The sequence below is a fragment of the Strigops habroptila genome (genome assembly GCF_004027225.2).
Source record: "Strigops habroptila isolate Jane chromosome 13 unlocalized genomic scaffold, bStrHab1.2.pri S16, whole genome shotgun sequence".
In the NCBI taxonomy this organism is placed as follows: Eukaryota; Metazoa; Chordata; class Aves; order Psittaciformes; family Psittacidae; genus Strigops; species Strigops habroptila.
In genome coordinates, this window is record NW_022651054.1 from 12,021,038 (window position 1) to 12,047,403 (window position 26,366).

General features: G+C 40.6%; 3 protein-coding genes across 6 annotated transcripts; 2 read left to right on the top strand and 1 right to left on the bottom strand.

Moving 5' to 3' along the window:
- The first annotated feature begins 261 nt into the window (after positions 1-261).
- MED31 (mediator complex subunit 31) lies at positions 262-3,700 on the top strand. 2 transcript variants are annotated; one of them, XM_030472958.1, is made up of 4 exons: positions 262-359; positions 974-1,051; positions 1,697-1,793; positions 2,504-3,700. In XM_030472958.1, exons 1-4 carry the CDS (start codon positions 350-352, stop codon positions 2,694-2,696), a joined length of 378 nt encoding a protein of 125 aa, XP_030328818.1. In that variant the 5' UTR covers positions 262-349; the 3' UTR covers positions 2,697-3,700. The 2 variants fall into 2 exon arrangements, with proteins under 2 accessions (XP_030328818.1, XP_030328817.1); XM_030472957.1 differs by having other exon boundaries at positions 292-1,051; positions 2,504-3,315.
- Positions 3,701-3,868: 168 nt separating this feature from the next.
- On the bottom strand, positions 3,869-6,137 carry TXNDC17 (thioredoxin domain containing 17). The gene is made up of 4 exons (XM_030472959.1): positions 5,766-6,137; positions 5,138-5,219; positions 4,791-4,866; positions 3,869-4,171 (listed from the first exon to the last, which is right to left on the bottom strand). Exons 1-4 carry the CDS (start codon positions 5,905-5,907, stop codon positions 4,103-4,105), a joined length of 369 nt encoding a protein of 122 aa, XP_030328819.1. The 5' UTR covers positions 5,908-6,137; the 3' UTR covers positions 3,869-4,102.
- A 49-nt stretch (positions 6,138-6,186) lies between these two features.
- Positions 6,187-24,709, top strand: KIAA0753 (KIAA0753 ortholog). Of its 3 annotated transcripts, none has more exons than XM_030472954.1 (15): positions 6,187-6,288; positions 6,853-6,996; positions 7,424-8,036; positions 9,379-9,485; positions 9,765-9,827; positions 10,656-10,871; positions 11,800-12,010; positions 12,966-13,174; positions 13,744-13,913; positions 14,967-15,054; positions 16,445-16,618; positions 17,546-17,627; positions 19,551-19,671; positions 19,829-20,053; positions 22,299-24,709. In XM_030472954.1, the coding sequence occupies exons 2-15, from the start codon at positions 6,928-6,930 to the stop codon at positions 22,414-22,416; spliced, it is 2,466 nt and encodes an 821-aa protein (XP_030328814.1). In that variant the 5' UTR covers positions 6,187-6,288; positions 6,853-6,927; the 3' UTR covers positions 22,417-24,709. The 3 variants fall into 3 exon arrangements, with proteins under 3 accessions (XP_030328814.1, XP_030328815.1, XP_030328816.1); XM_030472955.1 differs by having other exon boundaries at positions 16,448-16,618; XM_030472956.1 differs by lacking the exon at positions 22,299-24,709 and adding an exon at positions 20,123-20,427.
- Positions 24,710-26,366: the final 1,657 nt, after the last annotated feature.

A 26,366-nucleotide genomic window follows, 5' to 3' on the forward strand; every position in this document is an offset into this window, starting at 1 on the left:
CATATGTGACTTTTTTTCTCCAGAGAGTGAAAGCTTCAGGTTTTTGGAGGCTGCTATATAAGGGTGGCCAGTGAAGCGTTCAGAGGTCCCTTTGGTTTTCTTGCAATGTTTTCAGAGTGAAGAGGTCGCTCTAAAACTGACCTCTGGTCGTTAAAAATACACCGTGTTTGTACTTCGAAGTGTGACTTCTGCCACTCTGAAGCGAGCGGCAGCAGCGCGACCAGCCGCGGCCCGGCCCGTTGCCGGGCAACCGCCACCTCCTTCCCAGCATACCTCGGTGCTGCTCACCGCCGAGCTGCCGTCCGCCGCCATCTTGTGCCTGGCGGGTGGCGCAGCCCGGCGGGCCGCCATGGACACAGGTGAGGGGCGCTCGGAGCGCTGGGTGCGGCGCGACCGCGCGGCAGCCGGGGCTGGCAGGTGCGGGGCGGGTTCTGAGCCCGCTTCCTCGGAGAAGGGCGCTTGGAGTGAGCTTCTGCACCCCGCGCGCCCTCCCGTTGTGCTCCGTTTCGGCCGGGCGCGGCCCTCGCTGGCTCCGCTGCCGCCGTCCGTAACGCGAGAGGCCGCGGGACGGCATCAGAGGGCGCAGTCGTGGCCATGAGCGTGCAGCCTTCCCGGAACGCGGACACAGCTCTCGCGGGTGACACCTCGACCCCGTTATTAATATTTGTCCGTGATGCAGGATTCAGCTGCAAATCTGGGAGCACGAGGCCGCCAGGCTTCTTGCTCTTCCCTTTTCCTTCACTCTAAGCCAAGTGTCAGCGGGCATTCCTCCATTCTTTGCGCTTACTTGACCGTAAAAACAAACCCCAGCATGTTTATTAATGCAGGCCAAACGCCGATTGATGTAATGAAGGCTTTGCTAAATTAATCCGTATTATTATGGGGAGTTACTGCTGTTTCTCCTGTTTAAACACGTTTTCTCTACTTGTATGGCTTAAACCGAGAAGATTCTTACTGCTTTTCTCACTGTCAGATGATACAGGAAATCGACTTCGGTTCCAGCTGGAGTTAGAGTTTGTTCAGTGTCTGGCAAATCCAAATTACCTCAACTGTGAGTACCTAACAGTAACTATTGAGATCTTGAGGAATGAGTATAGTTTAATGTTGTTTATTATTACTGGGAATGTTAAACAGGGGGGAGGGGGCTAAACAAAGAAAAGGGAGTGGGTCTTTCATAGCATAAAGGTGGTCTGTAAATAATTTAATTTGTCTATATTTCTAACAGGTGAGTTTTTAAAAATGTAAAATGTTTCATTGGTTGAAATAAAAAATAATGCATCCATCCGGTGGATCAAAAAAAAAAAGTTCAGGTCTGTAGTTAAAAAGTAATGTCAAGTTAACAGTATTCCTTTATCTGAAAACAGAATTTCACTTTTATGTTAATAATAGTTTCAGGCACTATACATAATGCCCTTCCAGTTTTTATGCTACAGTCAAAATTTCCTGTTTGAAAAAGCTGTTCTCTTCCTTGGTGTTTTATAAAAGATACATACTGTAAGGGAGATGAGACTAATTTATTGTATGTTGACATAAAAATATATTTTTCCTTTTTTTTTTTTTAATTTTTAATTATAAAAATTTGGTTCTAATCATGAAATTTTGACTAAAGTGCCTCTATAGTTTTGTGAATAATTATTCTTCAAGTTTGACAGATTTTTTCATGACTGACAATTCCTTATTTGTCATTTTATTTCAGTTCTTGCACAAAGAGGCTACTTCAAAGACAAAGCTTTTGTAAATTATCTTAAATATTTACTTTATTGGAAAGAACCTGAATATGCAAGATATCTGAAGTAAGTGTTAAAATCACTTTGGTTGCTGCATTTTAATGATTTTGTTTACCTTCTGTTATGTTCTGTACAGCAGCACGTCAGTAATTGATTTCCGCCTGTAACCTTACCTTTGTCCTCCCCGCTGTGTTTGTATGCATCATAAATTTTCCTGTTTTCCAACAGTGCAGATGTAGCAATAGACAAGAATAGAAAATTTGTCTTTCACGGGTTGTGCATGGAATCTTCCCTTTGCAGCCTTCATCTGCACTTTAGCATTTGTTGAACATAAAACTATTGACCATTATGGTACTTCAGTTAGGCCCAGTGAGTACATTTTAAGAGTAATTCTGCATTGTTGATGCTTACATGAAACAAAGGATGTCTTTGCATTTTTGCGAGTATGCAAACTCCTTCTTGGTTATGTTGTTTGAGTTCTGGAAATGGATATTGTAGTTGTGTATTTGCTTTAGTGAAATCTAGCCATTAGAAAAGCTACTCTAAGCAAGCATGTATATACATTCATAAGCTGTTAGTGGACTTCTTGTTTCCTAGCCTAATACTGAAGTTACTGAGTTACAAGGTGTGGAATATGTACAGTCTTCAGTGACTTGATACTTGAGTAAAAAACATGCATGATAGAACTAAAATAAAGAACTGCAGAATTCCTGGAGACTCCAGTTTTAACGCATCTCGCAAAAACCTATATTAAAGTACCTCTATTTTTAATGCAGGTATCCGCAGTGTTTGCATATGTTAGAGCTGCTCCAGTATGAACATTTCCGCAAAGAACTGGTGAATGCTCAGTGTGCCAAATTCATTGATGAGCAGCAGATTCTTCACTGGCAGCACTATTCCAGGAAAAGAATGCGCCTCCAGCAAGCACTTGCAGAGCAACAGCAACAAAACAACACCTCTGTAAAATGAGACCATGTGGGAGCACGGCAATGAGGTTACTTTCTGTCAACTCGAGTGCTTAGGAGAGGAAGGAACCCTTGTATGGGCTTGGCTCTCGGGGGTGTACGTTTCATTGTTTTATTTATTAAGTGACTTTTTTCTTTCATCTTGTTTAAAAATGCAAGACTGATAAAAACCTCCTCTGCAGTTTATTTTATAGCATGGACAATTTTGTAAAAGTATTACTGTAATTATTGATTCCTCTTTGATTTTGCAAAAAAAAATCTGACACTGCTGACATTTAAATAACAAAAAGCATAGTTCACAAGTCTGTTCTTAGGAATTTTCCCTGGAGAATAACGATGTATTTTAAGTGTGGCTAAGAACTCCCGCATGTACCGCTTTTTGTAACTGCAGGATGAACAAAGTTAAAGTAATGGTGTTCTACAAAATCTAAATTGTGGATTTTTGCCTTGAAACCAAGCTGAGCTATTACTTGTTATTTCGGTTTACCTGGTAATCCTTGTTGCTGGGGGTCATACAGAGTTTTCCTTACAGCATGTTTTACAGATAGAAAACAAACTGCGACAAGAGGACTGCAGGAGAGGAGCAGAGATAAGTAATAATAAACTTTGCAGATACTCAGCAGAAGGAAATAGGCTATAGCTGTATCTATTCCATTACAGTCAGCTTACTTTAATCTTGGCTTTCTGCCAGTGAAGTAGTGGCTGCTCTTCTAGGATGTGTAGTGAAAACAATTTATGTTACAAAAAAGGTGTAAATGCTTGCAGGATTGGAGAAGCATTTGCCATTTATTCCTGTATAGTTTTTATTGTAAGAACACAGATATTAGCAGTTTCCAGGGATTTAAATTTCATATTTTAGGTTGTATTCGTGCTGCATTCATGTTATATTTGATAGCCTTGTAGGAGCAGGTACTGCAACTGTTAATACGTGATCAGTGACACCAAGACTTGTTGGCCTTCAGCTTATCATACTTAGACTGAACAAATAAACCAGTAAACATTTTGGCATTCAGTACCTTCAGGAGCTATGTGAATTCAGATTTAGGAAGAATAAGGAGTTTCTTCTGTTTCTCCTACCCCCTACCCCTTACTCACTGTTAAAGGTATAACAGCAGTTAAGCCTTTCTCTTCAGTAACTGTAGGCTGCGCTCTCCATTCATAACATGAGCACAGCTCCTTTGAAAAGAGACTGTTTTCAAACTCAAGTTTATTTTAACATGAAAAGAAAGGTACAGGGGTTTTGTTGCAAGATTTCAGTGAAGGACTGGGACCTAGAATTTAATGACATTTATCTTGACTAGTTAGAAGTAATTAACCATAAAAGTTCTAAAAAAGGTTAAGGATTCCTTGAAAGGACACCACAAACAACTTGAGATTAATGTCTTCGGAAATGATTGACTACTGGAGGACTTAGTCTTCAGTAAACAACATACGCACAAGCTCTGCTTTAAAACATTCTTCTTCAACCAGCTTCTGAGGCTGAAAGAAAAGTTAAGATTCAAAAACCTGTTCTAGGCTACAGCTATTTGTACATACTAACATTAGCCATACTCCAGCAATTGTTTTTCTGGGGAGGGTGAGGTAGAACAAGCAAGGTAGGAATAACTGGAAAATGCCTGAAGGTTTTGTGGCCTTGGAAGAGGCATTTCTGAGAAAGTAACTGCTAATTTAGATAGGATGCACAAGTTAAAACTTGAGCTGCACTCCGTTTGAATCAAGAGTTACGCTGCATGTAGCTTCACTCCTGTAATTCAGCATTTGGATTTGTTTTAAGTTTGAGGAGCTGCAAGTCAGCAAACTAACAGTATATTACTAAGAATTTTCTCTGCCTCTCAACCACTGCATTTTAAATTCACATATTGCCTTTTTGTTTATTATAGACAACGTTATGCAGAAAGCACAGTCGCTTTCTCTTGAGGAACCTATGTGAGCCAGGAAATGTGCATAGGTGGGAGCAGAATTGCTCCTAATTGTCTGCTCTTTTTAAAAAAGAGAGGGTATCAGAAAACACACGTGACTAATTCATTTAAAGTCACAAGTTCCTGCCAGGTTCCGATTTGAATGCCTGTAGATCCAGAACATAAAATATATCACTTACTGTTCCATATTTAAGTAGCGTAGGCACTCCTGTTAATTTCAGATTCTTCCTGAATTCATTGTTGGGATCTTTCCAGCTGTTCAGGAAGAAAGGGTTAAGCACAGCTTGTAGAGGTGCAGTTTGAAGTTAGCATGTTAAAATTCCTTCAAAAGATGATTCATAACCACCCCACCCCACTTCTTGGAGCAAACATGCAGATAGTTCACATTAGGGATGTGAACTCAAAAACCAATGCTTCATTCCTTGCAGAAAAGGACAGTTCAGTCACTTTTTCCAACAGGTTAGTTAACCTCTAGCCCAGAAACAGCAAAATTTTGCTGGTTGTTGGTATTAAAACAGTTACTTACTAGGCTCTGTCTCCTACTAGGCAGTAGATGAATACAGACTCATCAGGCATGTTATGAAGTTCCATCCTCACAACCGGTTCAGCTGGAAAATAATTTTAAGAACTCTATTGATACTTTTACCATGCTACAGCATGACACAGATCTGTTCTGACCAGCAAGGTTGCTAACTAATATTGCCTGCTTCAGGTGGAGATCTGTGTTTTGTTTCCTCTGGTTATCCACGAGCTGTGCAGAATTCAGTTCAACCTCGAAGGGACTTGTCTTTACAGCACGTTACCTCACGTGCCTTTCAGTGAAACGTGGCCAGCAAAGACACTTTAGCTACCCTCGGTCACGGCCCACACCCCGGTGGGACTCATGGCCTCGGCAACTGCAGCGAGGGCTTCAAACCGGGACCCGCCCCAGCTTGCTCCGATCCCCGGTAACGGAGGCCGGGTGGCGTGAGGCCGCTCCGCGCCGGGCGCTGCACGGGGCTAGGGCACAGGCAGCACGGTCCCCGCGGCGCTGAGCGCGAGGCCGCCACTGCGGCGGCTCCGCCGCCGTCGGGGCCCTACGAGGACGAAGGGCGCTTCCCCACCGAGCCCTCCCCACACACACAGCGGGGAGGAGGACGTCCCGCGGGTCTCACCCGTCACACAGTCCGGGCACCAGCTCTTGCCCTCGGCATCCTTGTCACCGCAGAAGAGCGCGAAGATGGGCCGGCCGTGGTAGCGCTGCGCCGTGTGCATGAACTCAGAGTACCCGCGGACCTGCTTCTCCTCCCAGCCCATGGCGCCCGAGGGACGGGACGGGACGGGACCGAACCGGACCGGACCCGGACAGAGGCGGGAAGAGCCAGGCTCCGCCTCGCCCCGCGGAGGCCGCCGTACTTCCACGCCGCTCCACCCCCTTCCCGGCGTTCTCTGCGGCGGCGGTCGCCAGGAGCGGGTTTGAATAGCGTCTCGGTAGGTGTCACCGTGGGTTTGGGCCTCTCTATCGTCCGTCCTCCTTCCCTCAGCGGCAGCGTGGGGCGGTTCCCGGTGCTGGTCTCGCCCGTCTGGATGCCGTGAGGGGAGGCGGGACGTGGGGCAGGCCGGGCGCGGGCTGTGCGGCTGGAGCCCCCTCGCGAGGGGCGCGTCGTGCGAGGCCCAAGGGCAGCTGTGTGCAGCGAGGTGAGGAGCAGAGGCAAAGCCTCAGTCGCGATAGAGAGTTTTAACAGCGTTATGTGTCGGGTGTTGCTCATTTTTTATTTCCCAGAGGCAGATGAAGGAGACGAGCTTCTGCCTGCCTCCGCATATCGCCTTTAAGTCGTCTCTGCAAAAGTTTAGGCGCGAGCGTGCCCTTGATCTGCTTTCCTTTGACACTGACAGACCGTGTACCTTAAGAACTGCCTTAGGCTGTCGTGCTAGTCTGTTTTCTTATCTTTGTAGTATACTATTTCCCTTTTAGGTACATAATAGCTATGAAAGTCCTGCAGCAATATTCTTGTCGGTTCATGGTGTGAGCCTTGTCGTCTGTAGTGGTGCTCCTCAGCTCTCTGTGGGGGGGTGTAAAAGAACGATATGATTGTAAAATTTGCTTTAAATGACAGGATTTGTGTACCAGCCGTGTGAGTACACAATGCATTTTCCTTTTCTACATGCCTCCTCAGGCTGGTTCTCTCTCTGTTATTCACATCAGACCTGGGATTGTTTTTGAGAGGCAGAAATAATGTTTGATTCTTCTTATGTTTATAGTTGTCATTGTAAGGAAAGGACAAATAATTGGAATTTCAACATCAAGCCTGTGTAGTGGGACCAAGCAAGCCAACTATGTCTGATGCTACATTTGCATTCGCTACCCAGCTGTACAGGAACAAAGCAAAGGCTTTACAAACACAGGTATTACTTGACTTCTGCAGTGATGCTGAATTGGCTTTCATTTGTGATTGTTACAAAAAGATGACTATGACCAACTGAGATTGACACTCACTAGCAGGCTGTCTATCTTCATACTCGCTTTCATGATGCTGTCATACATAATCTTGACACTGCGTTTTCATAAGGGTATAGACCAGAAACCATATCTGTAAATATAATTTATAAGATGATCTAAATGCTTAATTCAAAATAATTTTGAATAATGGTATTTGTGTGAGTGGATGGAATACCTTGCATGCATTGAAGAAGTACTATCACGATAGAATGCATTTCTAGTATGAAAGAAGATTTGTTTTCCTTACTTTTCGGCACTAGAGGCACGTCCCCTGTGGAAAGTGTTGTGTGTAACATTAGATTTTTTATTTTTTTTTTTAACGCTTTGGAATAGCTTCAGTTTAATAGAAATGTTCCTGCAGTTCCAGAGAACTTGGCTCTCCGATTCTCTAACCCCCGTCCAATTATAATAGAAAAACTGAAGGCATCCAATAATCAGAGAAATCTCACTGGAAGTGAGGACCCCAGCATGGGAAGCTCCAGCATGTTTTCAGTGGTATCTGAAGAGAGACTAAAATTGGCTATTCAGCTAGCCAAAAGGGACAGAAAACGAAGACAACTTGAAGAGCAAGTGAAACGGAGAGTGTTTGGAGATGCTGCCAGTGAACCACTATTGGCCCAGCAGTCACAACAGCAGAAGGCTGAAGTATTTGAAAGCTCAGAAAATAAAAATGCACTCAAGTCTCAAACTTGCTTGAAATATCAGCAGAAACTTGGTCAGGCATCCAAAGTGGAGACTGCCACCTCTGGCTCTAAAGTTTATCTCTACGCACCAAACGAGGAAATGCTAATAACGGCTGGCCTGGGCTCTCTACCCAGCCATGGCACAGGGCCAGACCCCAAGCCAAACATCAACAAAAAAGAAGATAAAAGAATGCAGGAAGTCCGACGGCTGCACCAGGAGTTGAGGAGCTATGTCCAGAAAATCGAAGAACTGACTAAAAAAGGTGTAAGACTCAACAATTGTCATGTTGTAGGAATTGTAGATTTGTGTTTATTTCTGGGGTTGTTTGGTGTTTTTTGGGGGGTTTTTTTGGCTTGGGTTAGAACCTGTATTTAGCTCTGGATTTTTGAGAACCATCTATCTTTTTCAAAAGTATATAGAAGCTAGAATGGTTAGCCAGTTTAAGCAATAGCAGGGTTTAATATCTCTGAGTGTTCATGGTGAGTTCCAATCCAACCTGCAATGATAGTACCTTAGTGGTGGGCTATTTAATAATGCAGGTAAAAAAGTATTGGTGTGTGTAGGCCTATTGGCCAGATATTCAGACCGCAAAAAGCGGTATCACAATTAACCACATTCTGATCAGTGATGAGAATGGGGGCAAGAGCTGGTAAAACTTCGTTTCACAACTCTGACTCGCCTGGTTTGCAGCTGTGCAGTAGCATGATTAATGTGCTTTCTGACACTGTGTTGGGGGCTAACCCTGGCTGGCAGCGAAGCACCACATGCTTGTGCTCATTTCCTTCTGGCAGGAGAGAATAGAAAGATTAAAAGCAAGAAGACTTACAGGTGGAGATAAGGATAGTTTAGTAAGGGAAGGAAAGAGGAAGAAGAAAGAAAGAAAAAAAACCAAACCCAAACAACAAGTGATGAAAAGGCAATCACTCACTACCTCCCACAAGTAGATGCAATGCCCAGCTAACCTGTGAGCATTGGCTACCTTCCTTCCCCCAAACGTCTGTTGTTGTTATTGCTGAGCATGGTGTGGAACATCCCTTTGGTCAGTTGGGGTCAGCTGTCCTGGCCATGTCTCCTCCCAGCTTCTTGCACACACCCAGGCTGTGCACTGACAGGGCATAGTTAGTGCTGTGCAAGTACTGCTCAGCAACAGCCAAAACACTGGCATGCTATCAACGCTGTTTTAGTCATAAATCCAAACCAGCAATGTACTGGTGACCGTGAAGAAGACCAACTCCATCCCAGCCAGCCCCAGTACACATCACATTGGTTCTTTTGTAAGAACTACCTGGAATTTTAACTATTCCTAACTCTGAGTGCTTTACCTGCAGTACTGTCATAAAACTAAGGGGTCACATGTTATTTTGGAAGCTATAACTAATAAGCTATGTTATATAAGAATGTTTTGTCAAATTCTAGATAGAAACATGATGCAGAGTTAAAATAACTAGCTTGCATTACTGCTCGAGGGAGCCCTGCAAATACGATACCTTGTGTATTAGTTCTGCGTGAAAGAGGCTTATTGCTAAATTTTGTTTGTTATCATGTCTTAATAGGGATTTTCGCAGGTTTAAATTAATTAAACCTTTGCATTTCATGCTTTTTAGGTGGAGAGAAGGAAATTTTAGATCCTGATAAAGAGCAACGAGTTTGCGCTAGGAGACGGGAACAAGCTGCACGGTCAGCTCGGATGCTTTATGTACTCCAGCAACAGGTAGGAATCAGCATTTTGAATTGGGATGCATAGCAGTTAGCTTGTTGTGATGACTTTGACAGAAACGAACTGAAACAAGAGAAATTTGATCTGGTTATCTCTAAACTTGCATAGCATTCTAGTTTCACTGATTTCTCTCGTGACTGGACAGAGATGAGCATCACCGCTGGAAAATGTAGACTTTGACTTGGACATTATAGTGAAGATTAATTGTTCATTTATAGACACAGAGCTCATTCTGACTGACCTTCCCCTGTTCCCCTATTTCTTGATAAACAGGTAAAAGAAATTCAGGATGATTTAGAGAAACTGAGTCCTCATAAAATCAAACATACGAAAAAGGTAAGATGTAATTATCCTTCAGGCTGTAAGTAGTTGATTGACAGGAAGCTTTCTAGCTAATTGAGTTTGTCTAGAGTACACCTGAGCCCTCTCTAGAAGGGAAGTTCTCTTTGTATCTTGCACCTTTCATCTCATTCTCACAGAACTATGTCTCACTTGGTCTGATACTGCCTTTGCTGCTCCCCTCTTCTCCTCAGTTCTTGCCCATCTACAGTAAACCAAAAAGGAAGGCTGTTGGTCTGTTTTTATGTGGCTCCTAATTCCTTCTTCATTCCACTTCCTTTTCTGAATAACAGTGTGCTCTACTCTTGCCTACTTTTTTTAACTTTCCATTGATGTCACTTAGTCTTGTCAGCCTCTTTGTGCTTTTCTTCTCTGACCAGCATCTTTCAGAAAGATAGTACTGAGATTATGCCTGTTCTTTGGCCAGTACTGTCCTGTTCTCTTGTGCTTTTCCAACATGTGTATTTTATTCTGTAATAAAAACTGGAGGAAGGAGAGCGTCCTATGTTTGTGCAATTGTTGCACGTCACGGTCAAGCCCACGACTACGGTACTCTGGCATAGGTAGTGGAAACATCTGAATACATTAGAACCAGGCTATTTTATCTGAAGCTAGCATGATACTTGATATGAGTACTGGTGTGTAGTACTCATTTAAGTAGGTTAGTTAAATGCCTGTTTTGTTTTGTCTCACAAATGCCCTCATATCCATCAGAATTGTCCCAAGCCTGAGTGTTTCTCCATGAAATATTGGTAACAATTCTTCAAATAATATCAATATTGATAGAAACTGTAGCTATTAAAGCATTTATTTTTCATTTTCCAGTCTCGAGCAGTGTCCAGGTTGGCGGCAGCACACAGAGGAGCTGTACGAGCCTTGCAGGCATTTGCCAATCAGTTTACAGATCAAACAGAGCAGCAGATTCCTACCCACTACAAGGAACTGGGCAGTCTCATTCGACAACTCTCTCTCTGTTCTGCCAAACTAGAAGTGGATTCTTCCATTTCTGACATTATCCTAGATATTTTGCTGCAAGTTGAAGTAAGAAAAAACACTTTGGTTTTGCTAAGGCAGAAAAGACATAGTGAAATACAAAACTGTAAACTATGTTGTGTGTTCATGAAATGGCAGAATATTGAACTGGGGTTTGAGGGGTTTTGTTGTTAGTTGGTTTTTTTTTTAAGTCTGTATTTTCACATGTATAAACGTGTTCCTAATGTTCCTAAGTTATGGTGGTGTAAAATAGGCTTGCATCCTGAACACGGAAGCTACCTGATGCCCTTCTTGTTGATGCCCTTCAAGTGGCTTTTGTTAGTGATATCTGATGTCTTAAAACATGTTGGTATAATAGAAAAGTTCTGATTCACGTTTCCTGCTGCAATTCCTACCTACACGATTATTTTTTTAAAGTAAGAACCTATGGAACCTGAACTACTATGAAACCAGTATTTTAATTAATTTGAATGAAAGCAACTGATGCAATAGCCATAAGATATTTTCCTTAAAATATTGTTCTAACTGTAAGAGCTGTGGTTTTATTTTTACTGTTCTGAACTGCTTATGAGAACAGGAACAGTGCTGACTGCCTGGGAATTGCAAAGGAGATAGAGTTGTTTGAGTTTGGACTTGGCATTGGAAGACATGTCTGTCTTCCCTGAGTCGTGTGGGCTTTTGTTGTTTTTTTTTTTTTTTGTCTGTAGCCTTTGTGTCCATTTCTTTTTGAACATGCTGTAAGCAGATAATTTACTGGGAGTCAATTGTAAATACAAAACCACAAGTCTTTTCTGTAGGATTTAAGTTAATACTATAAAGAAGCTTCTGCAGGAACAAGCTGTCAGGAATAATCACTACCACAAAAACCAAAATCACACCAAAAAAGTTCCAACTACTTAGAATCTCTGAAGTTTTCTTCTCACTATTACATCAGGTTTACTGAGAGAGTAATTAAAATTCTAAATATATGGTGCAGGATCTGGATTCACTGCTGGAAAAGAAACAAACACCCAAAAAAGTGAAGAAGTGTATTTCATCATCTCAGGGCAAATCTCCAAGGAACACGGAGACATTTCCATCCAGAAAGCAGCTTATATCTCCAAAAGGGGAAAACAAAAGTCTCATTTTAAAAAGACAACACGGCCAAGAACCTAGAAAACCTCCAGCTGCCAGGAGTCCCTCAACTGGTTTGTATTTTGAATTCTAAAATACATTTTTATCAGTTAACTTGCCACCTCAGCTCAGTTTTGTAGTATGTTGGGTATTGTCAGTCAGAAGTGCATAACAGCTCATATGTAGCCTCAGACTCACGCAGCCTTGGTAGGCATTTTTTCAGCTGTTCCCTGAGAACGTCAGGCTGCACGTTTATAAGCCTCCTTATAACTATGTTGTTATTATTATCATGTTCTTCCTGGTTTTGTCCATTTCTTTTAGTGTCGGTTGAACTTGGATTGGCTTTCCACAGATATACCTAAATTGCAGTTTACAAGCTGACATTAATGGTGCACACAGAATATTTCCAAATACCTACCTAGGTAGTTCTGTATCAATACATTATTCTGGCGTGCAAAGTCGCTGACTGTTAGCAAATCTCCAACAAAGCTATTGTTGCTTAACTGTTTACAGTGAAAAGATTAACTGCACTCTTGGCTCAGAATTTCCTTGGTTTGTGCAGTTTCTCCACTTCTGAGAGGGGTGGCTCTGTTTTATTCTTGCCAGTTCATAAATGTCAATGTCTTCTGCCCAGTAATCACAGTTTCGGTACGTAGACACACATTAACTGATTGTTAAGCTGAAGACTTTGGGTTTTTTCCATACTAGTTTACCATGCAACCATTTCAATGATTTATTTATTGAAAAATAAATTACTTTATTTTTCTTTAAATTCATATATGAAAGGAATTCATATATTCTTTTTCATGGTGTTGTGAGATAAATTTACCACCTGAAGTATTTTGACACCTCATATAAGACATTATAGCCTATTAAATTATTACATAACCTATATTAATTGGTTTTCTTTGAGGTGTCGTTCTCATACCTTGTACCGTTTTTTACTAGAATAGTAAGTATTTCTTCCTACCCCTAGGAAAGGGCGAGAAGAATGCTTAGTTGAAAGCTTATTTTTGATACATGTTGCAGATATTTCAGCAGTTCAGAAGGCAAACAGTTGTGCTCAGATATTGCACAATAAATTCCAAGGAGACAGTGAACCACCGGCTCGAGAGAAAAATGCCACTTCACAAAGAAGCACAGATGCATTGCTGAGAGCTAGAGCTGTGAAAAAAGATCCCATGCTTGAAGGTGTCCCATTGAAGAAGAAAGGTGTGTTATTACCTGCAAAATCACAGGTACGGGAGTCATAAAATAATTCAAATACACACCCCCCCCCCCTTCTTTTCCCTTAGTGTATTACCTTCAGCTTGAAAATCAGATTGATACAGTAACATAGAGGTATACATATGTAACTTTTACTGCTTCCCATATCTATCAGTGCAGATTGTGAGCAGGAAGGTTAAGCATTTCAGTAATTCATACTGAGGGGATGAGTCTAAGTGTTCTTGTAGTAAATACAAATATGGTGATATTTTAGTTTCATGGCTGAATAAAATATTACCTTGGAAACCTATTTGGAACTATTCCAAGTTAACATCGAGTCTAATTGTGAAAATTTGAAAAGAAGTTTTTTTCCCATGAAGGGCAACATTGGAAATCTTGGAACTGTTTGCAAAGATAAGAGTCGTAGAATTAAGCATATGTTCTGTTCAGGCACAGTTATACTTCCCTGTGAATCACGTGTCAACTGTGCAACAAAGCCAGCAGGCAGGACTTCAAGACAAATTCTGAAGCAGAATGTAAAATACTTTAAAAATTCAACAACTGGAATATGTGTTTTTAATGTGCTTGTGTTTATTTTAAGGGAACACCGAAATCTCTAAAATCAAGAGAGATACAGCGTCAAGGAAAGCATGCCCGATTTCAAGAGACAACTATAGCTTTTCAGCTAAAAGAGAACAAACGACTTGCTAAGGAGAGCAGAATACCCTGCGTGTCTCCAAACCCTGCACACCCACCTGTTACACCAAAGCGGTATGTTCACAGAAGAGTAGAACTTGTCTTTATGCTGCTTTCCCGTGGAAACTCTGCTGTATCTGTACTAGTAGGTGGGATGGATTTAGCATGGCTCTCAGACCATGAAGGCAGGTGGCACAGCACAGGTTGCTATCTGCTAGTTGTATGCTTCTCCCAGTCGGCACAAAGTGGTCTCGTGCATACAGCCTGGGAAGAGCCATTGCTTTATGATTTTTTTCTGGATCAGGTGGAAGTATTGTCTGGGAGTCACCATCCAAACTGTGCCAGGCAGGGCATTGACTGAAACACACAGTACGCAGAAGGGGTATTCACAGCACCATGTTAAGAAGGGAAATATTATCTCCCTGTTCCAAAAAGACAGAATATATATCTTTGTCCTAGCCAGTAATAGAGTGCAGGCTTGTTTATTTTAAGCTATATTTGGCACACTGTAGACCAGGGCTCCCCAAATTTAGCTTTGGAACTACTGTCTGTGGCAGTTGGGGCAGGAGATCCACCTGCTGATCCAGCTGGTGGATCTGTACTAAGCAGTGTGCATGGTAAGAAAGGAGCTTGTCTCTGCGGGCAGTGTTTGTGAGTGAACTTGCCTGTTGGCCAGTAGCAAAAATGTAACTAAAGATCCCTGGTTCTCAACAGAATTTCCTGGTGTATATGGTGTTAAAGTCAGCGTTAATTTTGTCTCTAAAGTGTTTTCAAGTTTTCTAAACTAATATTCAGAATCACATTATTTCATTCTTCAGTTGTTAAAACGTCCATTTTGTAACCCTCTATGCTACTGTTTTATTTTTTAAGACTAGCATGGCCTGAAGCAGAAACTTCAGGAAGAGTGAAGGTTCTCACTGACCTTAGCAAAGGAGAAATGAAAAAATACAAAAGTAATTATTTGCTTTGAAGAGCTAATAAATGATGCCAGATGTGACATCAGACGTGACATGGTCTCCTCACCACTTTCACCAGTCCCCAGAAAAGGATATTTATGCAGTTTTTTTAAAATACTGTTGTCATACCAAGTTTCAGGATGGCATTTGTCATTTGTTCTTTTCTGCATAGGTCACGGAGTGCTTCTCCAACCCAGTATGCAGACAGAGCTGAGAAGGCAGTACGGGAGCCCTTAGAACCTCTGTTAGATAGGACACAGGTAGTACAGTCAAGCTCATACCACTGTTTGAAGGATGCCTTTAGAGCTGAAAAAGATTTATATAGGGGCAACACAGTTTCTTTTCAACTTTTCAAGACATATTTATGTAGTCAACAGAGTTTGGAGAGTGTATTTCCGTTTCAGTGTGTGGGCCTTGAATTACTGTAATGGAGTTCGGCAAAGCTGCATTAAATTTTCCTTTTTTTTGTTAGCTTCTTATCAAGTAGATGTGTTTTTAAGTTGGTTTTGAGTGGTTGTAACAGTCCCATGCTGAATGTGACTGAACTTGATAAGATTGGCTTAATAATTCTTATAATACCGTATTTAATGACTAAATAAATTTGGACTAGTAATATTGACTAGTACTACAGAAAGCTTTTATTATTGTGAGAGATTTTACATTTTATTTAGAAGAGCAGTCTCTCCTTGGAAACAAACTGTCATTTGAAGGATTCTTCATTTATAAACCACCTTTTAACTCGTACATATGAGAAGGTGTATTCTATCTGTATGTCATAGAGAAAAACTGTTTGACATGTAAGATAGCTTTTAATCTTTGCCATATTGCAGAATGCATCTGGAAGTGTAGTACTGATTGCCCAAACTTAGCAATTTCAACTTACATAAGCCACATCTTTAAAAATGTGCCTTCTAAAGTATTGTTTGGTAACCACAAACAGTATGAAACAATGAAAAAGCTCTTTCTAACATCATCTTTTTTCTGTGTTGTTTTTTTTGCTTGATGTGACCTTGAATGCATGCAGTGGCTTAAGGGGAAAGATGTTTTCTTATAAAGTAATACAGGTAAATGAATAGTGAAATTGCTAACTGGCAAAATTGGACATAACTGAAAGCTACAGCTGTGTCCTGGGTCCTATATATTTACTTTTGACCATCTGTAGCTGCTCTGAGGCTGTTCTTGTATGAGAAGTTAAATGTGTGTGTAGTGTTTTGTAAGATGAAGGCCTTTGCTTCACGTTTTTGAATTCGTGGGTGATCTCTGAACCTGTGACAGTTTTGTCTTCAATTTGGGAACAAATTTGTGTAGCAAGCTTTTTCCATATTCATTGGTTTTATTGGTAGGAACATAATAAGCTGGTTTTATTGATTTGGCTTATTTTATGGGTCAAGAGAAAACAGGAATTTATTTGGATTTTCATTGAATGGAAAAGTTGCATGGCAACTTTTATGGATTATTTCCATGAGCTGCTGTAAGAAATGTTTGATTTGAAGCATTCTTTCCCCTCAGTTGTTTGGGGCTTTTTTGTTTGGGTTTGTTTTTTTTCTTTCCTTTCTTTCTTGCATTGCCAGGGGGGATTGTTTTGGTTTTGTTGGTTGGTTTTGTTTGGTGGTGGTTTGGTTTTGGTGGTCTTTTGTTTTGTTTTAATAGCAGGTTGCAGCAAATGCAGATATTCTGAGTGAAAAGCTATTGGATGATCTTTTGGAAGATACTGCTCAGAAACTGTGGAGCATGGAGCAGCATGAGCGACTCCAGACCAAGGCTCTGCCTATGGCTGACACTCACAGTCTGGAGTCAATGTTGGAAAGAGTGGAAGAAATTGAAGTAAGATTTCTCTCTTGGACCGTCTCATTGGTGCTAATTTCTAGTTTACTACCCGTAAGTTGTAACATCTGTAAGTGTCTACGTTCTTAAATGGAGCAAGGTCTGACTGGGTCAGTGCCTGAAATGAAAGACTTGGAAGGAGTTTGCGCTTCCAGCGAAACACAGTGTGAGAATGGAAGAAGAATGTTTGCCCTAATGGTTTTATTGCTAGCTTTAGAACCCTTAGACCTGAGTTTGCTTCCCACCTCAAGACTTTGTGGCTTGGGTAATGTGAATGGGACAATCAGTATAGCAATTATGTTGATTGTCTCACAGATTGGAAAATATTTGAATATGATTTTTTTGTGTGTGCTCCGGGATCCCAGTATTCCAGGAGCATGAGCATCTCTAGGAAATATGCTCTGACAATCCACAATATTTCACAGGGCAACATGGGGAAAGTCAGACAAATACACAGTTTCTGGCTCAAGTCCCATTTCAACCTTCCTGTTCAATGAAATTTATTGTAACGCAGATCTACAGTTTAGTGCCATTTACTTCTAGAAATCTATTTGTTACTTGGAAGCATGAAGCTTACATTGTGCAGTGTCTTTATCATATGAGGCACTTAAGCATACATTTGAATTCACTGTTGGTAGTAAGGCAGGAACAGCTGAGGGCCCTTCAGTTGTTTGGCTAACTGTGTTGAGCTGAAATGGGAGCAGTTGTCATGCTACTGGCAACTAGTTGAGCCTTCAAGTATGGCATTTTGAATGAGATGAGTATCTGTGATTTCACACCCTTACTGCTTTTCTGTGTTAACTAGGCAAAATAAGCCTACTTTGACCACAGTGGATCATGACCTGCTTTCTGACTGGGTCAAAACAATCAGTACAGCTGAGCTGCTAACTATGTGTTGATTGATGAAATTTGTGTGTTCAAACGCAGAGATACCAGGAGGCTGTACGCAGGAGATTCACCCACATTGTATACAGTGATTTGGAGTTCTGGGCCCAGGAAGACAAAACGGGTAAGTGTCTTTTTAATACAACTTGGTTTTTCTGTAATCTGTATCTTTAAATTCACATGTTGTGAAGTAAAAATAATTTGATTATGTGTGATCAAATAACACCACCCAGACACATTTTTTACTATAGGTGCTCCTTTCAGAGGACTGTTTCTAAAATCTAGTTCTAAAATCAATATTGTAAAGGGGAAGAATCTCTTCTGAGAACAGGCTGCCATTTCCTACTTGCCTTTGTTGGGGCTGCATTTGGATGGAAAACACTGCTAGTGCAATTTACCTGAAGCATAGGAATCTTTGACACATTCTTCCAATCATCAAGTAACTTTGAATGTTGCCCTTTTCTAGGCATTTGCATTCCTTGGCTTAAATGTTTTCTACCAAAATGTAATGATTTTTATGCAGTGAAGGTGATACTCCATAAGTATATACCCTCCAATTCACTACTTGATTTTAGTGCAGAGGACAGCTAATTTACTAAGTCTGAGGCCTAATCCTAAAGCCACTAACGTCTAATCCTAAAGCCACTTCACTTGTTTTCTTGTTAAGCTCTGCATGACTTGTCTGTCTTCATTTTGAGAGAGAGACTGGCAAATCTCTAAATGTTCATCTTGAGAAGAGTATTTAGTGTGTTCTCATTTGACTTGATTTCTTTGAAATACCATTAATTACTTAACAGTAATCATTTTCATGCTAATGATTTCCAAACTATTTAGAGTACACAGGCTGAGGTAAGGTGTAAAGTCTCTGTCCTGCTGTCAATTTGCTTAGGCAGGAGCAAGCAGATACTTATCTTCTAGTTTGCTTCACGCATTTCCCTCTCCCCCCACCTTTACTTTAATAAACTATTGGTTTAAATGGTTTAGAGTTCAAGAGTAAATGTTAGGTAAATATTAGGATAGCACTGAACCCATGACAGTTTAAGGTTTTTCTGGCAATACATAGAAGATAATACTAAATTACTTAAGCTTAGAAGATTTTTCTCTTTCCTTATTCCTTTCAAGTGATGGTGATACTGGTTTTAGATCTTGTAGTGTACATGCAAGTTTAATTTTTACAGCCTCAGAACATCTGGACTTTTTCTCTACAGAATTTACTCTCCAACGTGCTTCAGCAAAAAGTATTTAATCCTTGAAAGAAAAACCACGATTTTGATACTCCCAGTTCACATTAATCACATTTTTCTTGCTTGTTTTTATTGGATAGAAAACAAATGAACCAATGTAAAGTCCTTCAGATGAAAAATAACTAACTTTTCACATCAATTTTTAATTGAGAAGGACCGAAGTAATATTAGTTGGAAATTGTTCACTAATGAAAGGTAGCATTCCAAACAATAGCTTGATGATTCCATACATAAGTGTACATACTTTAATATTGTTTGCCACAGTGCCATGCTAATAAGGATGACTTATGCTTGTTGTTTTTCCCATCCTTCTGATCTGTTCTTTATCTTACTATTAGATTGAGTACAATAGTGAAGCTACACTGATTTTCCAAGCTGAGTATCTGATCACAGACTGACTTTAACGGAACTGTGTTGTTTTACACCAGTTGGAAAATCTCAGAATAAGACTGGTGAAGGCTTAGCCCAAATCTTATTGGATTTTTTTTCCCATGTCTTGGATTTACTGCCAAGCTCAATACACTACACTAGTTTTAGAGTGGTATTTTCTATCTCTTCAGTAGAATTATCCACTGACACAACAAACTATACTAAAGGTAGGATTTCTAAGATGCTCAGCTTTAATACACTGAGCTCTTGGAAATTCTACATTGAATACACATATTAGGGGGTTCAGTACTTTATTTATCTGACAGACTTCCCCTTAAAAGAAGCAAAAGTCCTCACAAAGAGGACTTATGTGCAGTAATTCTACTTTTTCTCTTCCAAAGAAACAATTTTAAATGTTATTTTCTTCCTTCTAGAACAGCAAATTGCATCGATTGCTGACAGACCTACATCTCCTCCTCCAATTCAAATAACCACATTCATTGGATGCACAGAGCCAGAAATGGACATTTTATTTGAAAAGCCTTTTGATGGCAAGTAAGTAGAATATTCGGCCCTACACTAGGCTGTGGTGCATATTAGCTGTGTGTCTTCATTACAGAAATTTGTGGTTACTGTTTGAAGAGATTTTCTGGTCCTTCAAAAAGATATTTGAAAATCTAGTTCTGGCTTAACGACTATTTTATTTTTCCAGCGGTACTGGTGAAAACAAAGCAGCAGAGGAGAAATTGCAGTCTGGAAATGACATTCTGCAGCCCTTGACTTGGAATTCTCTACAGAAAGAGGGTTGTGTGTCTCTTTCTGTGCCAAAATGTATGCTCCAGAGCATCCTGGATTATAACAGCAGATACAAGCATCACTTAAAGCTTATTTCCCATGAGGCAGTAGGCAGTTTCAATCCATGGCAGATTGCTGAGAGGTATGTGAGCTATCTTTGTGTTTCTGATGTGTATGTATCAGCTGCTGAACAGGTTTTTCTGTCCTTCAGGGAAAGGAGTTGGGAGGGGGCCATTGAAATTCCATATTGAAAGCCAGAAGCCTACTGGACTGTTTTTCTACTTGGTGTTCATGGGAGGAAAGGATATGGGAGCAGAATGACCTGGAGGAGTGATTATTTTTCACATCTTTCTATGGTGTTACCACCCAAGCAACTGTGTAAAATATAGGGTGACTTCGTTATTTTCAGAAGACTATCATCAACAGGGAAATTGAAGGAAAACAAAACTATTTGTGAGTGAAAAAGTAATAAAGCACTGTAAGTAACTTTGCAAGTTTTAATCTTTGTGGTGAGGGATTATGACATTGATGTTTCATGGAACAACAGTAGATACTCTTTAAAAAGAGACCACTAGCCTTAGTGCAGATTTTGGTGCCTTCTCTTCCACAAGTCCTAATGCTTCATGGAGTTCAGTGCGGGAAGTGTAACATAGGTGGCTTACCATCCCTCAGGACAAATAAAAGAGGTGAAGAAGCAATAAGTAACAGTCTCTCTGCTGTTCACTTCCTGTCAAAGAAAACTTGTTTATCACACTCAGTGCCTGCTAAGCAAGCAGGGCAATGTAAGCTGAAATATCCACCCTTGCACTGAAGCCTGAGTGTTTTGTATGCTCAGTAACAGGTATAGCAACTAAATATCACTGGTTGTAATTTCCTTGCACTTTTCTTCGGTGATTGCTTACAACTGCCTAGAATAGTTCTCAATATATATAATTTGAGAAATCTCTTACTGGTCTTGTAAAGTCCCAGCCCAAAAAAAGCCTGAACTTGAACTTTGCTAGTCCTCTTCTTTCAGAACTGAAGGAATACTCACACAACATCAGTTGGCATAGAGGGTCTGTCAGTTCCCCACAGAGTGGAAATCAGAAGACTCTGACTATGGGAGGAGAGAAATAAAACAATAGAACTGTGGAGTATTAAGAAAGAATTACAAAATCTAACTCCAGTGGTTGCACGTGGAGTGGTTTGCCCCAATTGTCTGTATTGGCAGATTGCATATGAGGCTTAATGGCCAGGAGTTTTTAAACTTCTGCACACATTTTTAATGTAGTAGCATTGAAATCAGTGATACAGCTCATTTGAGTAGCATTTGGCATCTACATTAGTGTTTCCAGGAACACGTCCTGCAATATTTGAGATTATTTGCATGTGTGAAGTTAATCATGTGTGGTGATGGTTTGCCCAGTTAGGCAGAGGTTTTGGTAACTGTGGTTAGACCACTCTATTTGAATCTATCTGAAATATGCCTTGTCAGTTCTCAGTACTGTCATTCTGCCTTCTAAACTGTACTCCTGTTTACAGTTGGTGCGAGGATGGGTAATTCAAGGACTGGCACCTTCTTGGGACTGGCAGATGGATGAAATGGTAGTGAATCTCTCCTGACAGCTGAATTCCACTGCTGCCATATGATACATGTTGTTGGAATTAAACTGAAATGCAACGGAATATCCAGCATGCTTCATTGACTTATCCTTACCACCAGAGGGCATTACAAATCTTTTTACATAAAACAGTATGTTTGAAAGAAATGCTCCTGTGTTACGCTCAAAAGGTCTTAGGAAGACTAACAGACTAACTTTATGATATTTTAGAATATATGCAAAACTGAAGAGAAGTTTTCAAGAGGCCAGTAAGCAATTGGGTTCTTACACTAAAATAGTTTTCTCTCCTGTAACATCTGTTACAGTGCTCCAGAGATCACTGAAAAGTGAAATTTCTCCTCTCATTTTTTCTTAAACTTTATTGCTCTCAGTAAGGCCTGATTCAGTGGCAGCTGAAATCAGTATGAAGCTTCCTATTTGCTTCAATGGCCTTTGGATGAGCACGACAGCATGTCAACTCATATTCCTACAGCAGGGTGAGTATCTAAGAGTTTGAAAAAAGGAAGCAACTGAGATCTCTCAACACTTTAGCTCAAAGTATGTCCTTTGCTATGAACCAGACTGAGGATAGAATTTCTGGTATCTTACACAACATACATCAGAACACATACCACCTATTTTTTTGGGCTAAGCAGTAGAAAGAATGAAAAAACATGGATATTTGCCTTTTGAAATTGGAGCATTGATGTCAGTGGAATGAATGACTGGAATTTGAAATTTGACTTTCTGAACCTTCTCCTTTTTTTTTCTTCTTTTTTTTTGTCTTTTCCCTCCCCTTTCCCTCAGTCTTGCAGAGCAATTAACAGAAGAAGCCCTGTGTGATGTGGCAGCAGAGCTGCAGGAGGTTTGTGAGGATTATGCAGAAGCTGTGTTCACATCCGAGTTTTTGCAGCCAGCGCAGTAAAGGCTTTCAGATCTGCCCCATTATCAAATGCAACGTCAGCCTCAGTCATAATGGTCTTATCAGATGATGTCATTTTTCGTGTTTTTTAAAAGCCTGTGAGATTCTGTTCACCAAAGGAATTGAGTCCACCAAGGATTCATCTCAGGTTTTTATACAACCATTATCATAATGTTTTCATTTTCAGACTTTGTTATACTGCATTTATCAAGACTTTTGTGTTTTTAGCCAGTGTTTCAATAGAATGAAGTAAACTGTGACAGGTAAAGTTTATGTATTTTGGTAGGAATACTGATCTGTTTGTGTACCTGTATTACTTCATTCATTTTTACATATGATTTTCTTAATAGAATAACATACTGGGAGAAGGACTGGGTTCAAGCAGTGCCATGGACCTAGCTGTACTGTGCCTCAATTTTCTGCTTTAAAGTGGAAAGAATCTGACTTATCTACCTCATAAAGGAGCTGTGGGGTTTAGTTTAGTGTTCTCAGTAAAATTAATTGAATATATCTCATAGTTGTGCTGGAAGAATGAAGCATTATTGGTATTTCTAAAGCCAAGATGGAACAGTCTAGAGTAAAAGCTGTTTGGTTTGCTGTTTAGGGCTTTCAGAATCATGTAAGAAACATGTTTTCTGACCACCACACTTAGCATATATACTACGGTTGGTTCTTTTGGGGATGTGGCTATTGAAAGGAAGGATTTTCATGGCACAGCATTAAGTCGATGTAAACACTTGGCACTGGTCATGCTCACAGGCCACCAGCCTGATTGGACTCTTGCAGTCAGTTTCTGAATGTAGTACCTCTTCTACTGGTTTCTGAATATCACTAGTATATTATGCACAGACAAACAAGACCTTTCAATAGAAGCATATCATGGAGATTTTCTTCCCTTCTTTTTTTTCCTCAAGTTAGTCTAAAATATTATTATTTTATCAGTATTTAGTAATCCAGCCCCATTCCTTACTCTTAATAATCCCACAGAAAAAGAGGACAACAAAATAAATGAACAATTGGCATTTCTGCAATATCGAATTGTTTGTTTCAAGTAATCAAAGTGCTAGTTTGGGAGGGAGCAGTGAGTAATACTTATTTATGGTAGTATTCAGCCCTTGAGGTAACCCAAACCCCAACATGACAGTGTGTTTCCTTTGACAAATTTCTTTTCTCCAATAGTGTTCAACCTATAACAGAATAATTTTGAACCTTCTAAGATTATTTTTATTTCCTCTAATTAAAACATACATTTTAAAAATGATTGTTTTTATTGAAGCCTGCTTTACTGTTTTGTTTGTGTTGAAATTTGCACCAAATGTAATGATGTAAATGTTACTGCTGATGTGTGACTTTGATTTCTGTAATTTAAACATTGACTTTTTTTATTTCTAAGGTTATAGGGATAAGCGTGGTTTTAAGTCCAAAAGACTTAAAGCCATAGTGTCTCTATGTATATGTATACATGCTTGTGAAAGTATTTTCAAGATATTTCATTTTCTAATAAACTGCACTTTTTCCTTAAGCCTGAACGTAGTTTCAATTTAAGACAACTTCTATCTGAACCTGTTTGGAATATTCAGCACCCAACATGCACGGGAGTATGTGGCAACATTACAAGAGTCAGACTACCAACCATATGCCTTGAAGTTATGTGGTCATCTGTCACGGTAAACATACTTCCTCTTAAATCCCATGGTACCATGGTATCCTCTGACTGCTGATGCCAAAGTGAACTTTTATTCTGGATGAGAATTTTGTGGCATTTGTGCGCCGCCTTGGAGCAGAGATGTGTGGAGAGTGAAGGCTTTAGGTAGGATCCCTGACTTCACACTCTTTGGTGCTTCCTAAGGAGTTCAACTAAAGGATTTTGTAATGCATTATTCGCACAGGCAAGCTAGACAATTGCAACGTTTCTACTCTGAGAAATTTCATAATTGTAGGGCTTCATCTGAAAGTGAGTCTGCATGTCATTTTTCCTAAGGGACAAACTGGTATTGAGGTGGAAAACATTATGCACATGCATAATTCTTGTCACAGTATGTTGGCAGAGGCTATATATGGGCCTGAAATGTGCAACCATAATACCACTGCAATTGTTAACTGCATAACTAATATGCATCTACATGCTATGCAGCCGTGTAAACTGGCCATGCACTTATTTAAAGCACTGTCATGCATGTCAGTCCATACTTTAAAGCTAAGTCATGGGGGAGTACCAGAAGCAGTTTCAGATTTAAAAAGTATTTTAGTGGTATAGATAGTGAAGCACACGTTTTCTTGGAGATTTCATTGCAAGATCTTTGTAGGCCTGGGTTTTGGTTTGTTTTTTTTTTTTCCCTTGATTCTCTATGTGCAAGCTTCTTCAGTGTCAGAGCTGTGAGAGGGATGATGCAAAACCAGGATGAAAGAATTCAGTAGTTCTATAAACATGTGGATGACTCCAGCAAATACCAATTGCTGCAGTCATATATAGCTGAAGTAGAATTAAAGTTTACAGAGTGGGTCGGGGTGATTTAGGTGATGGCTGGTAGAAGAATATCAGTTTGGTGCAAGGGCAGTGCCATATACTGGGTGCACCAACAGGCATTAACTGCCCTGCCTAGCCTGCCTGGGACCTCTGCCTGTGGCCAAGATTCTCCCTTGTAGTCAGGCAAGTCCCTGGTCCTTGCTGAAGCTGTGCTGCAGGTACAGCCATGTCCTCCCTGCCCCCTGCTCATCCAGACTCCCTTGACCTTGGCTCCAACTCACTATCTTTGTGGTCTGGTGATGCCTGGACTGTCAGTGCGACCTGTGACTGTCGCCATCCTGCCTTGCTCAGGTGCTGTAGGACTGTGTCCTGCTGGTGCAGTCACTTTCCTAGGCTGTGCCATGGACACCCTTGGCTCCCAGCTTGTCTTCCCTCCTGGGGCAGCTGTGCTCCTCCTTCGAGATGGATAACCAGGTGTGCAGGGAGCAACGAAGCAGGAAGCTGAGGGGTGACTCCAGAAATCCTCTGTGAGGACCCTGAAGACAGATTTGCATTCTGTGAGCTGCTGCTGCAACTCCTGAAATCATGCAATCTGCCCTGTAAATATTTAACCATAGGAATTAAATCGCGTGCTGCTGGGAGTGAGGTAGTTATGGCAACAGTGGCTGCTCTATCAGTGCTTTGGAGAGCTACTGTTTTGTACTAATGCTGGACCTAATTCAACTTCCATTAATATCAATGTAAGAGCATAACTGAACTCTGTTCTTTGGCTTGCTATGTCTCTGGGTTACTCCTGGAGGTGAACTTCCTGCACATCCTGGTTCTCTATGGACTACTTTCCTTCCAGGAAAAATAAATGGGGATTTTTTTGGTTTTGGTGGTTTGGTTGTAATTTTTTTTTTCTTTGAGAACAGATTCAGCAGCAACAGGAAAAGGGGCTCTGTTCATGATGTGTGTGTCCATCAGTTATCTGCCAAATACAAGATCTGCTTCAGTATATCTGCTCTAAGTATGTCCTGGAAGAACATATAGTTAGGTTTGGGTGGGTTTTTTTGACAGATGACACCACATTCTCTCTTACATCATGTTTGAAGTACTAGACTGCACTTTATGTTTTAAGATGGTAGTCTGGTCTGATTAAAAAGAAGCAGGGTGAAGTACAGTTGTCCCATCTGGTCATTTATCATCTGTTTCCTTGTGCTTTGCCTGTGTCCTAGTGTCTGCCCATTGTCTTTTGCATAACAGAGGTTGCAACATGTTGGTAAAACGGCTGAGCAGTATTTTTCAAGGACTGATTTTTAATATATTTACTTTCATTTTAAATGTTCTTTTAAGCAGCTCCCTGATTTGCCAAGATGCTTTTGGACATGTGCAACTTTTAAAGTTACACATCCATGTATGTAAAAATTGCTGAACTCAGAGCTAATTCATGAACTTCAATCAGTTTTCCTTCAATCAAATTCCTACTGTACCACATATAGCTTGT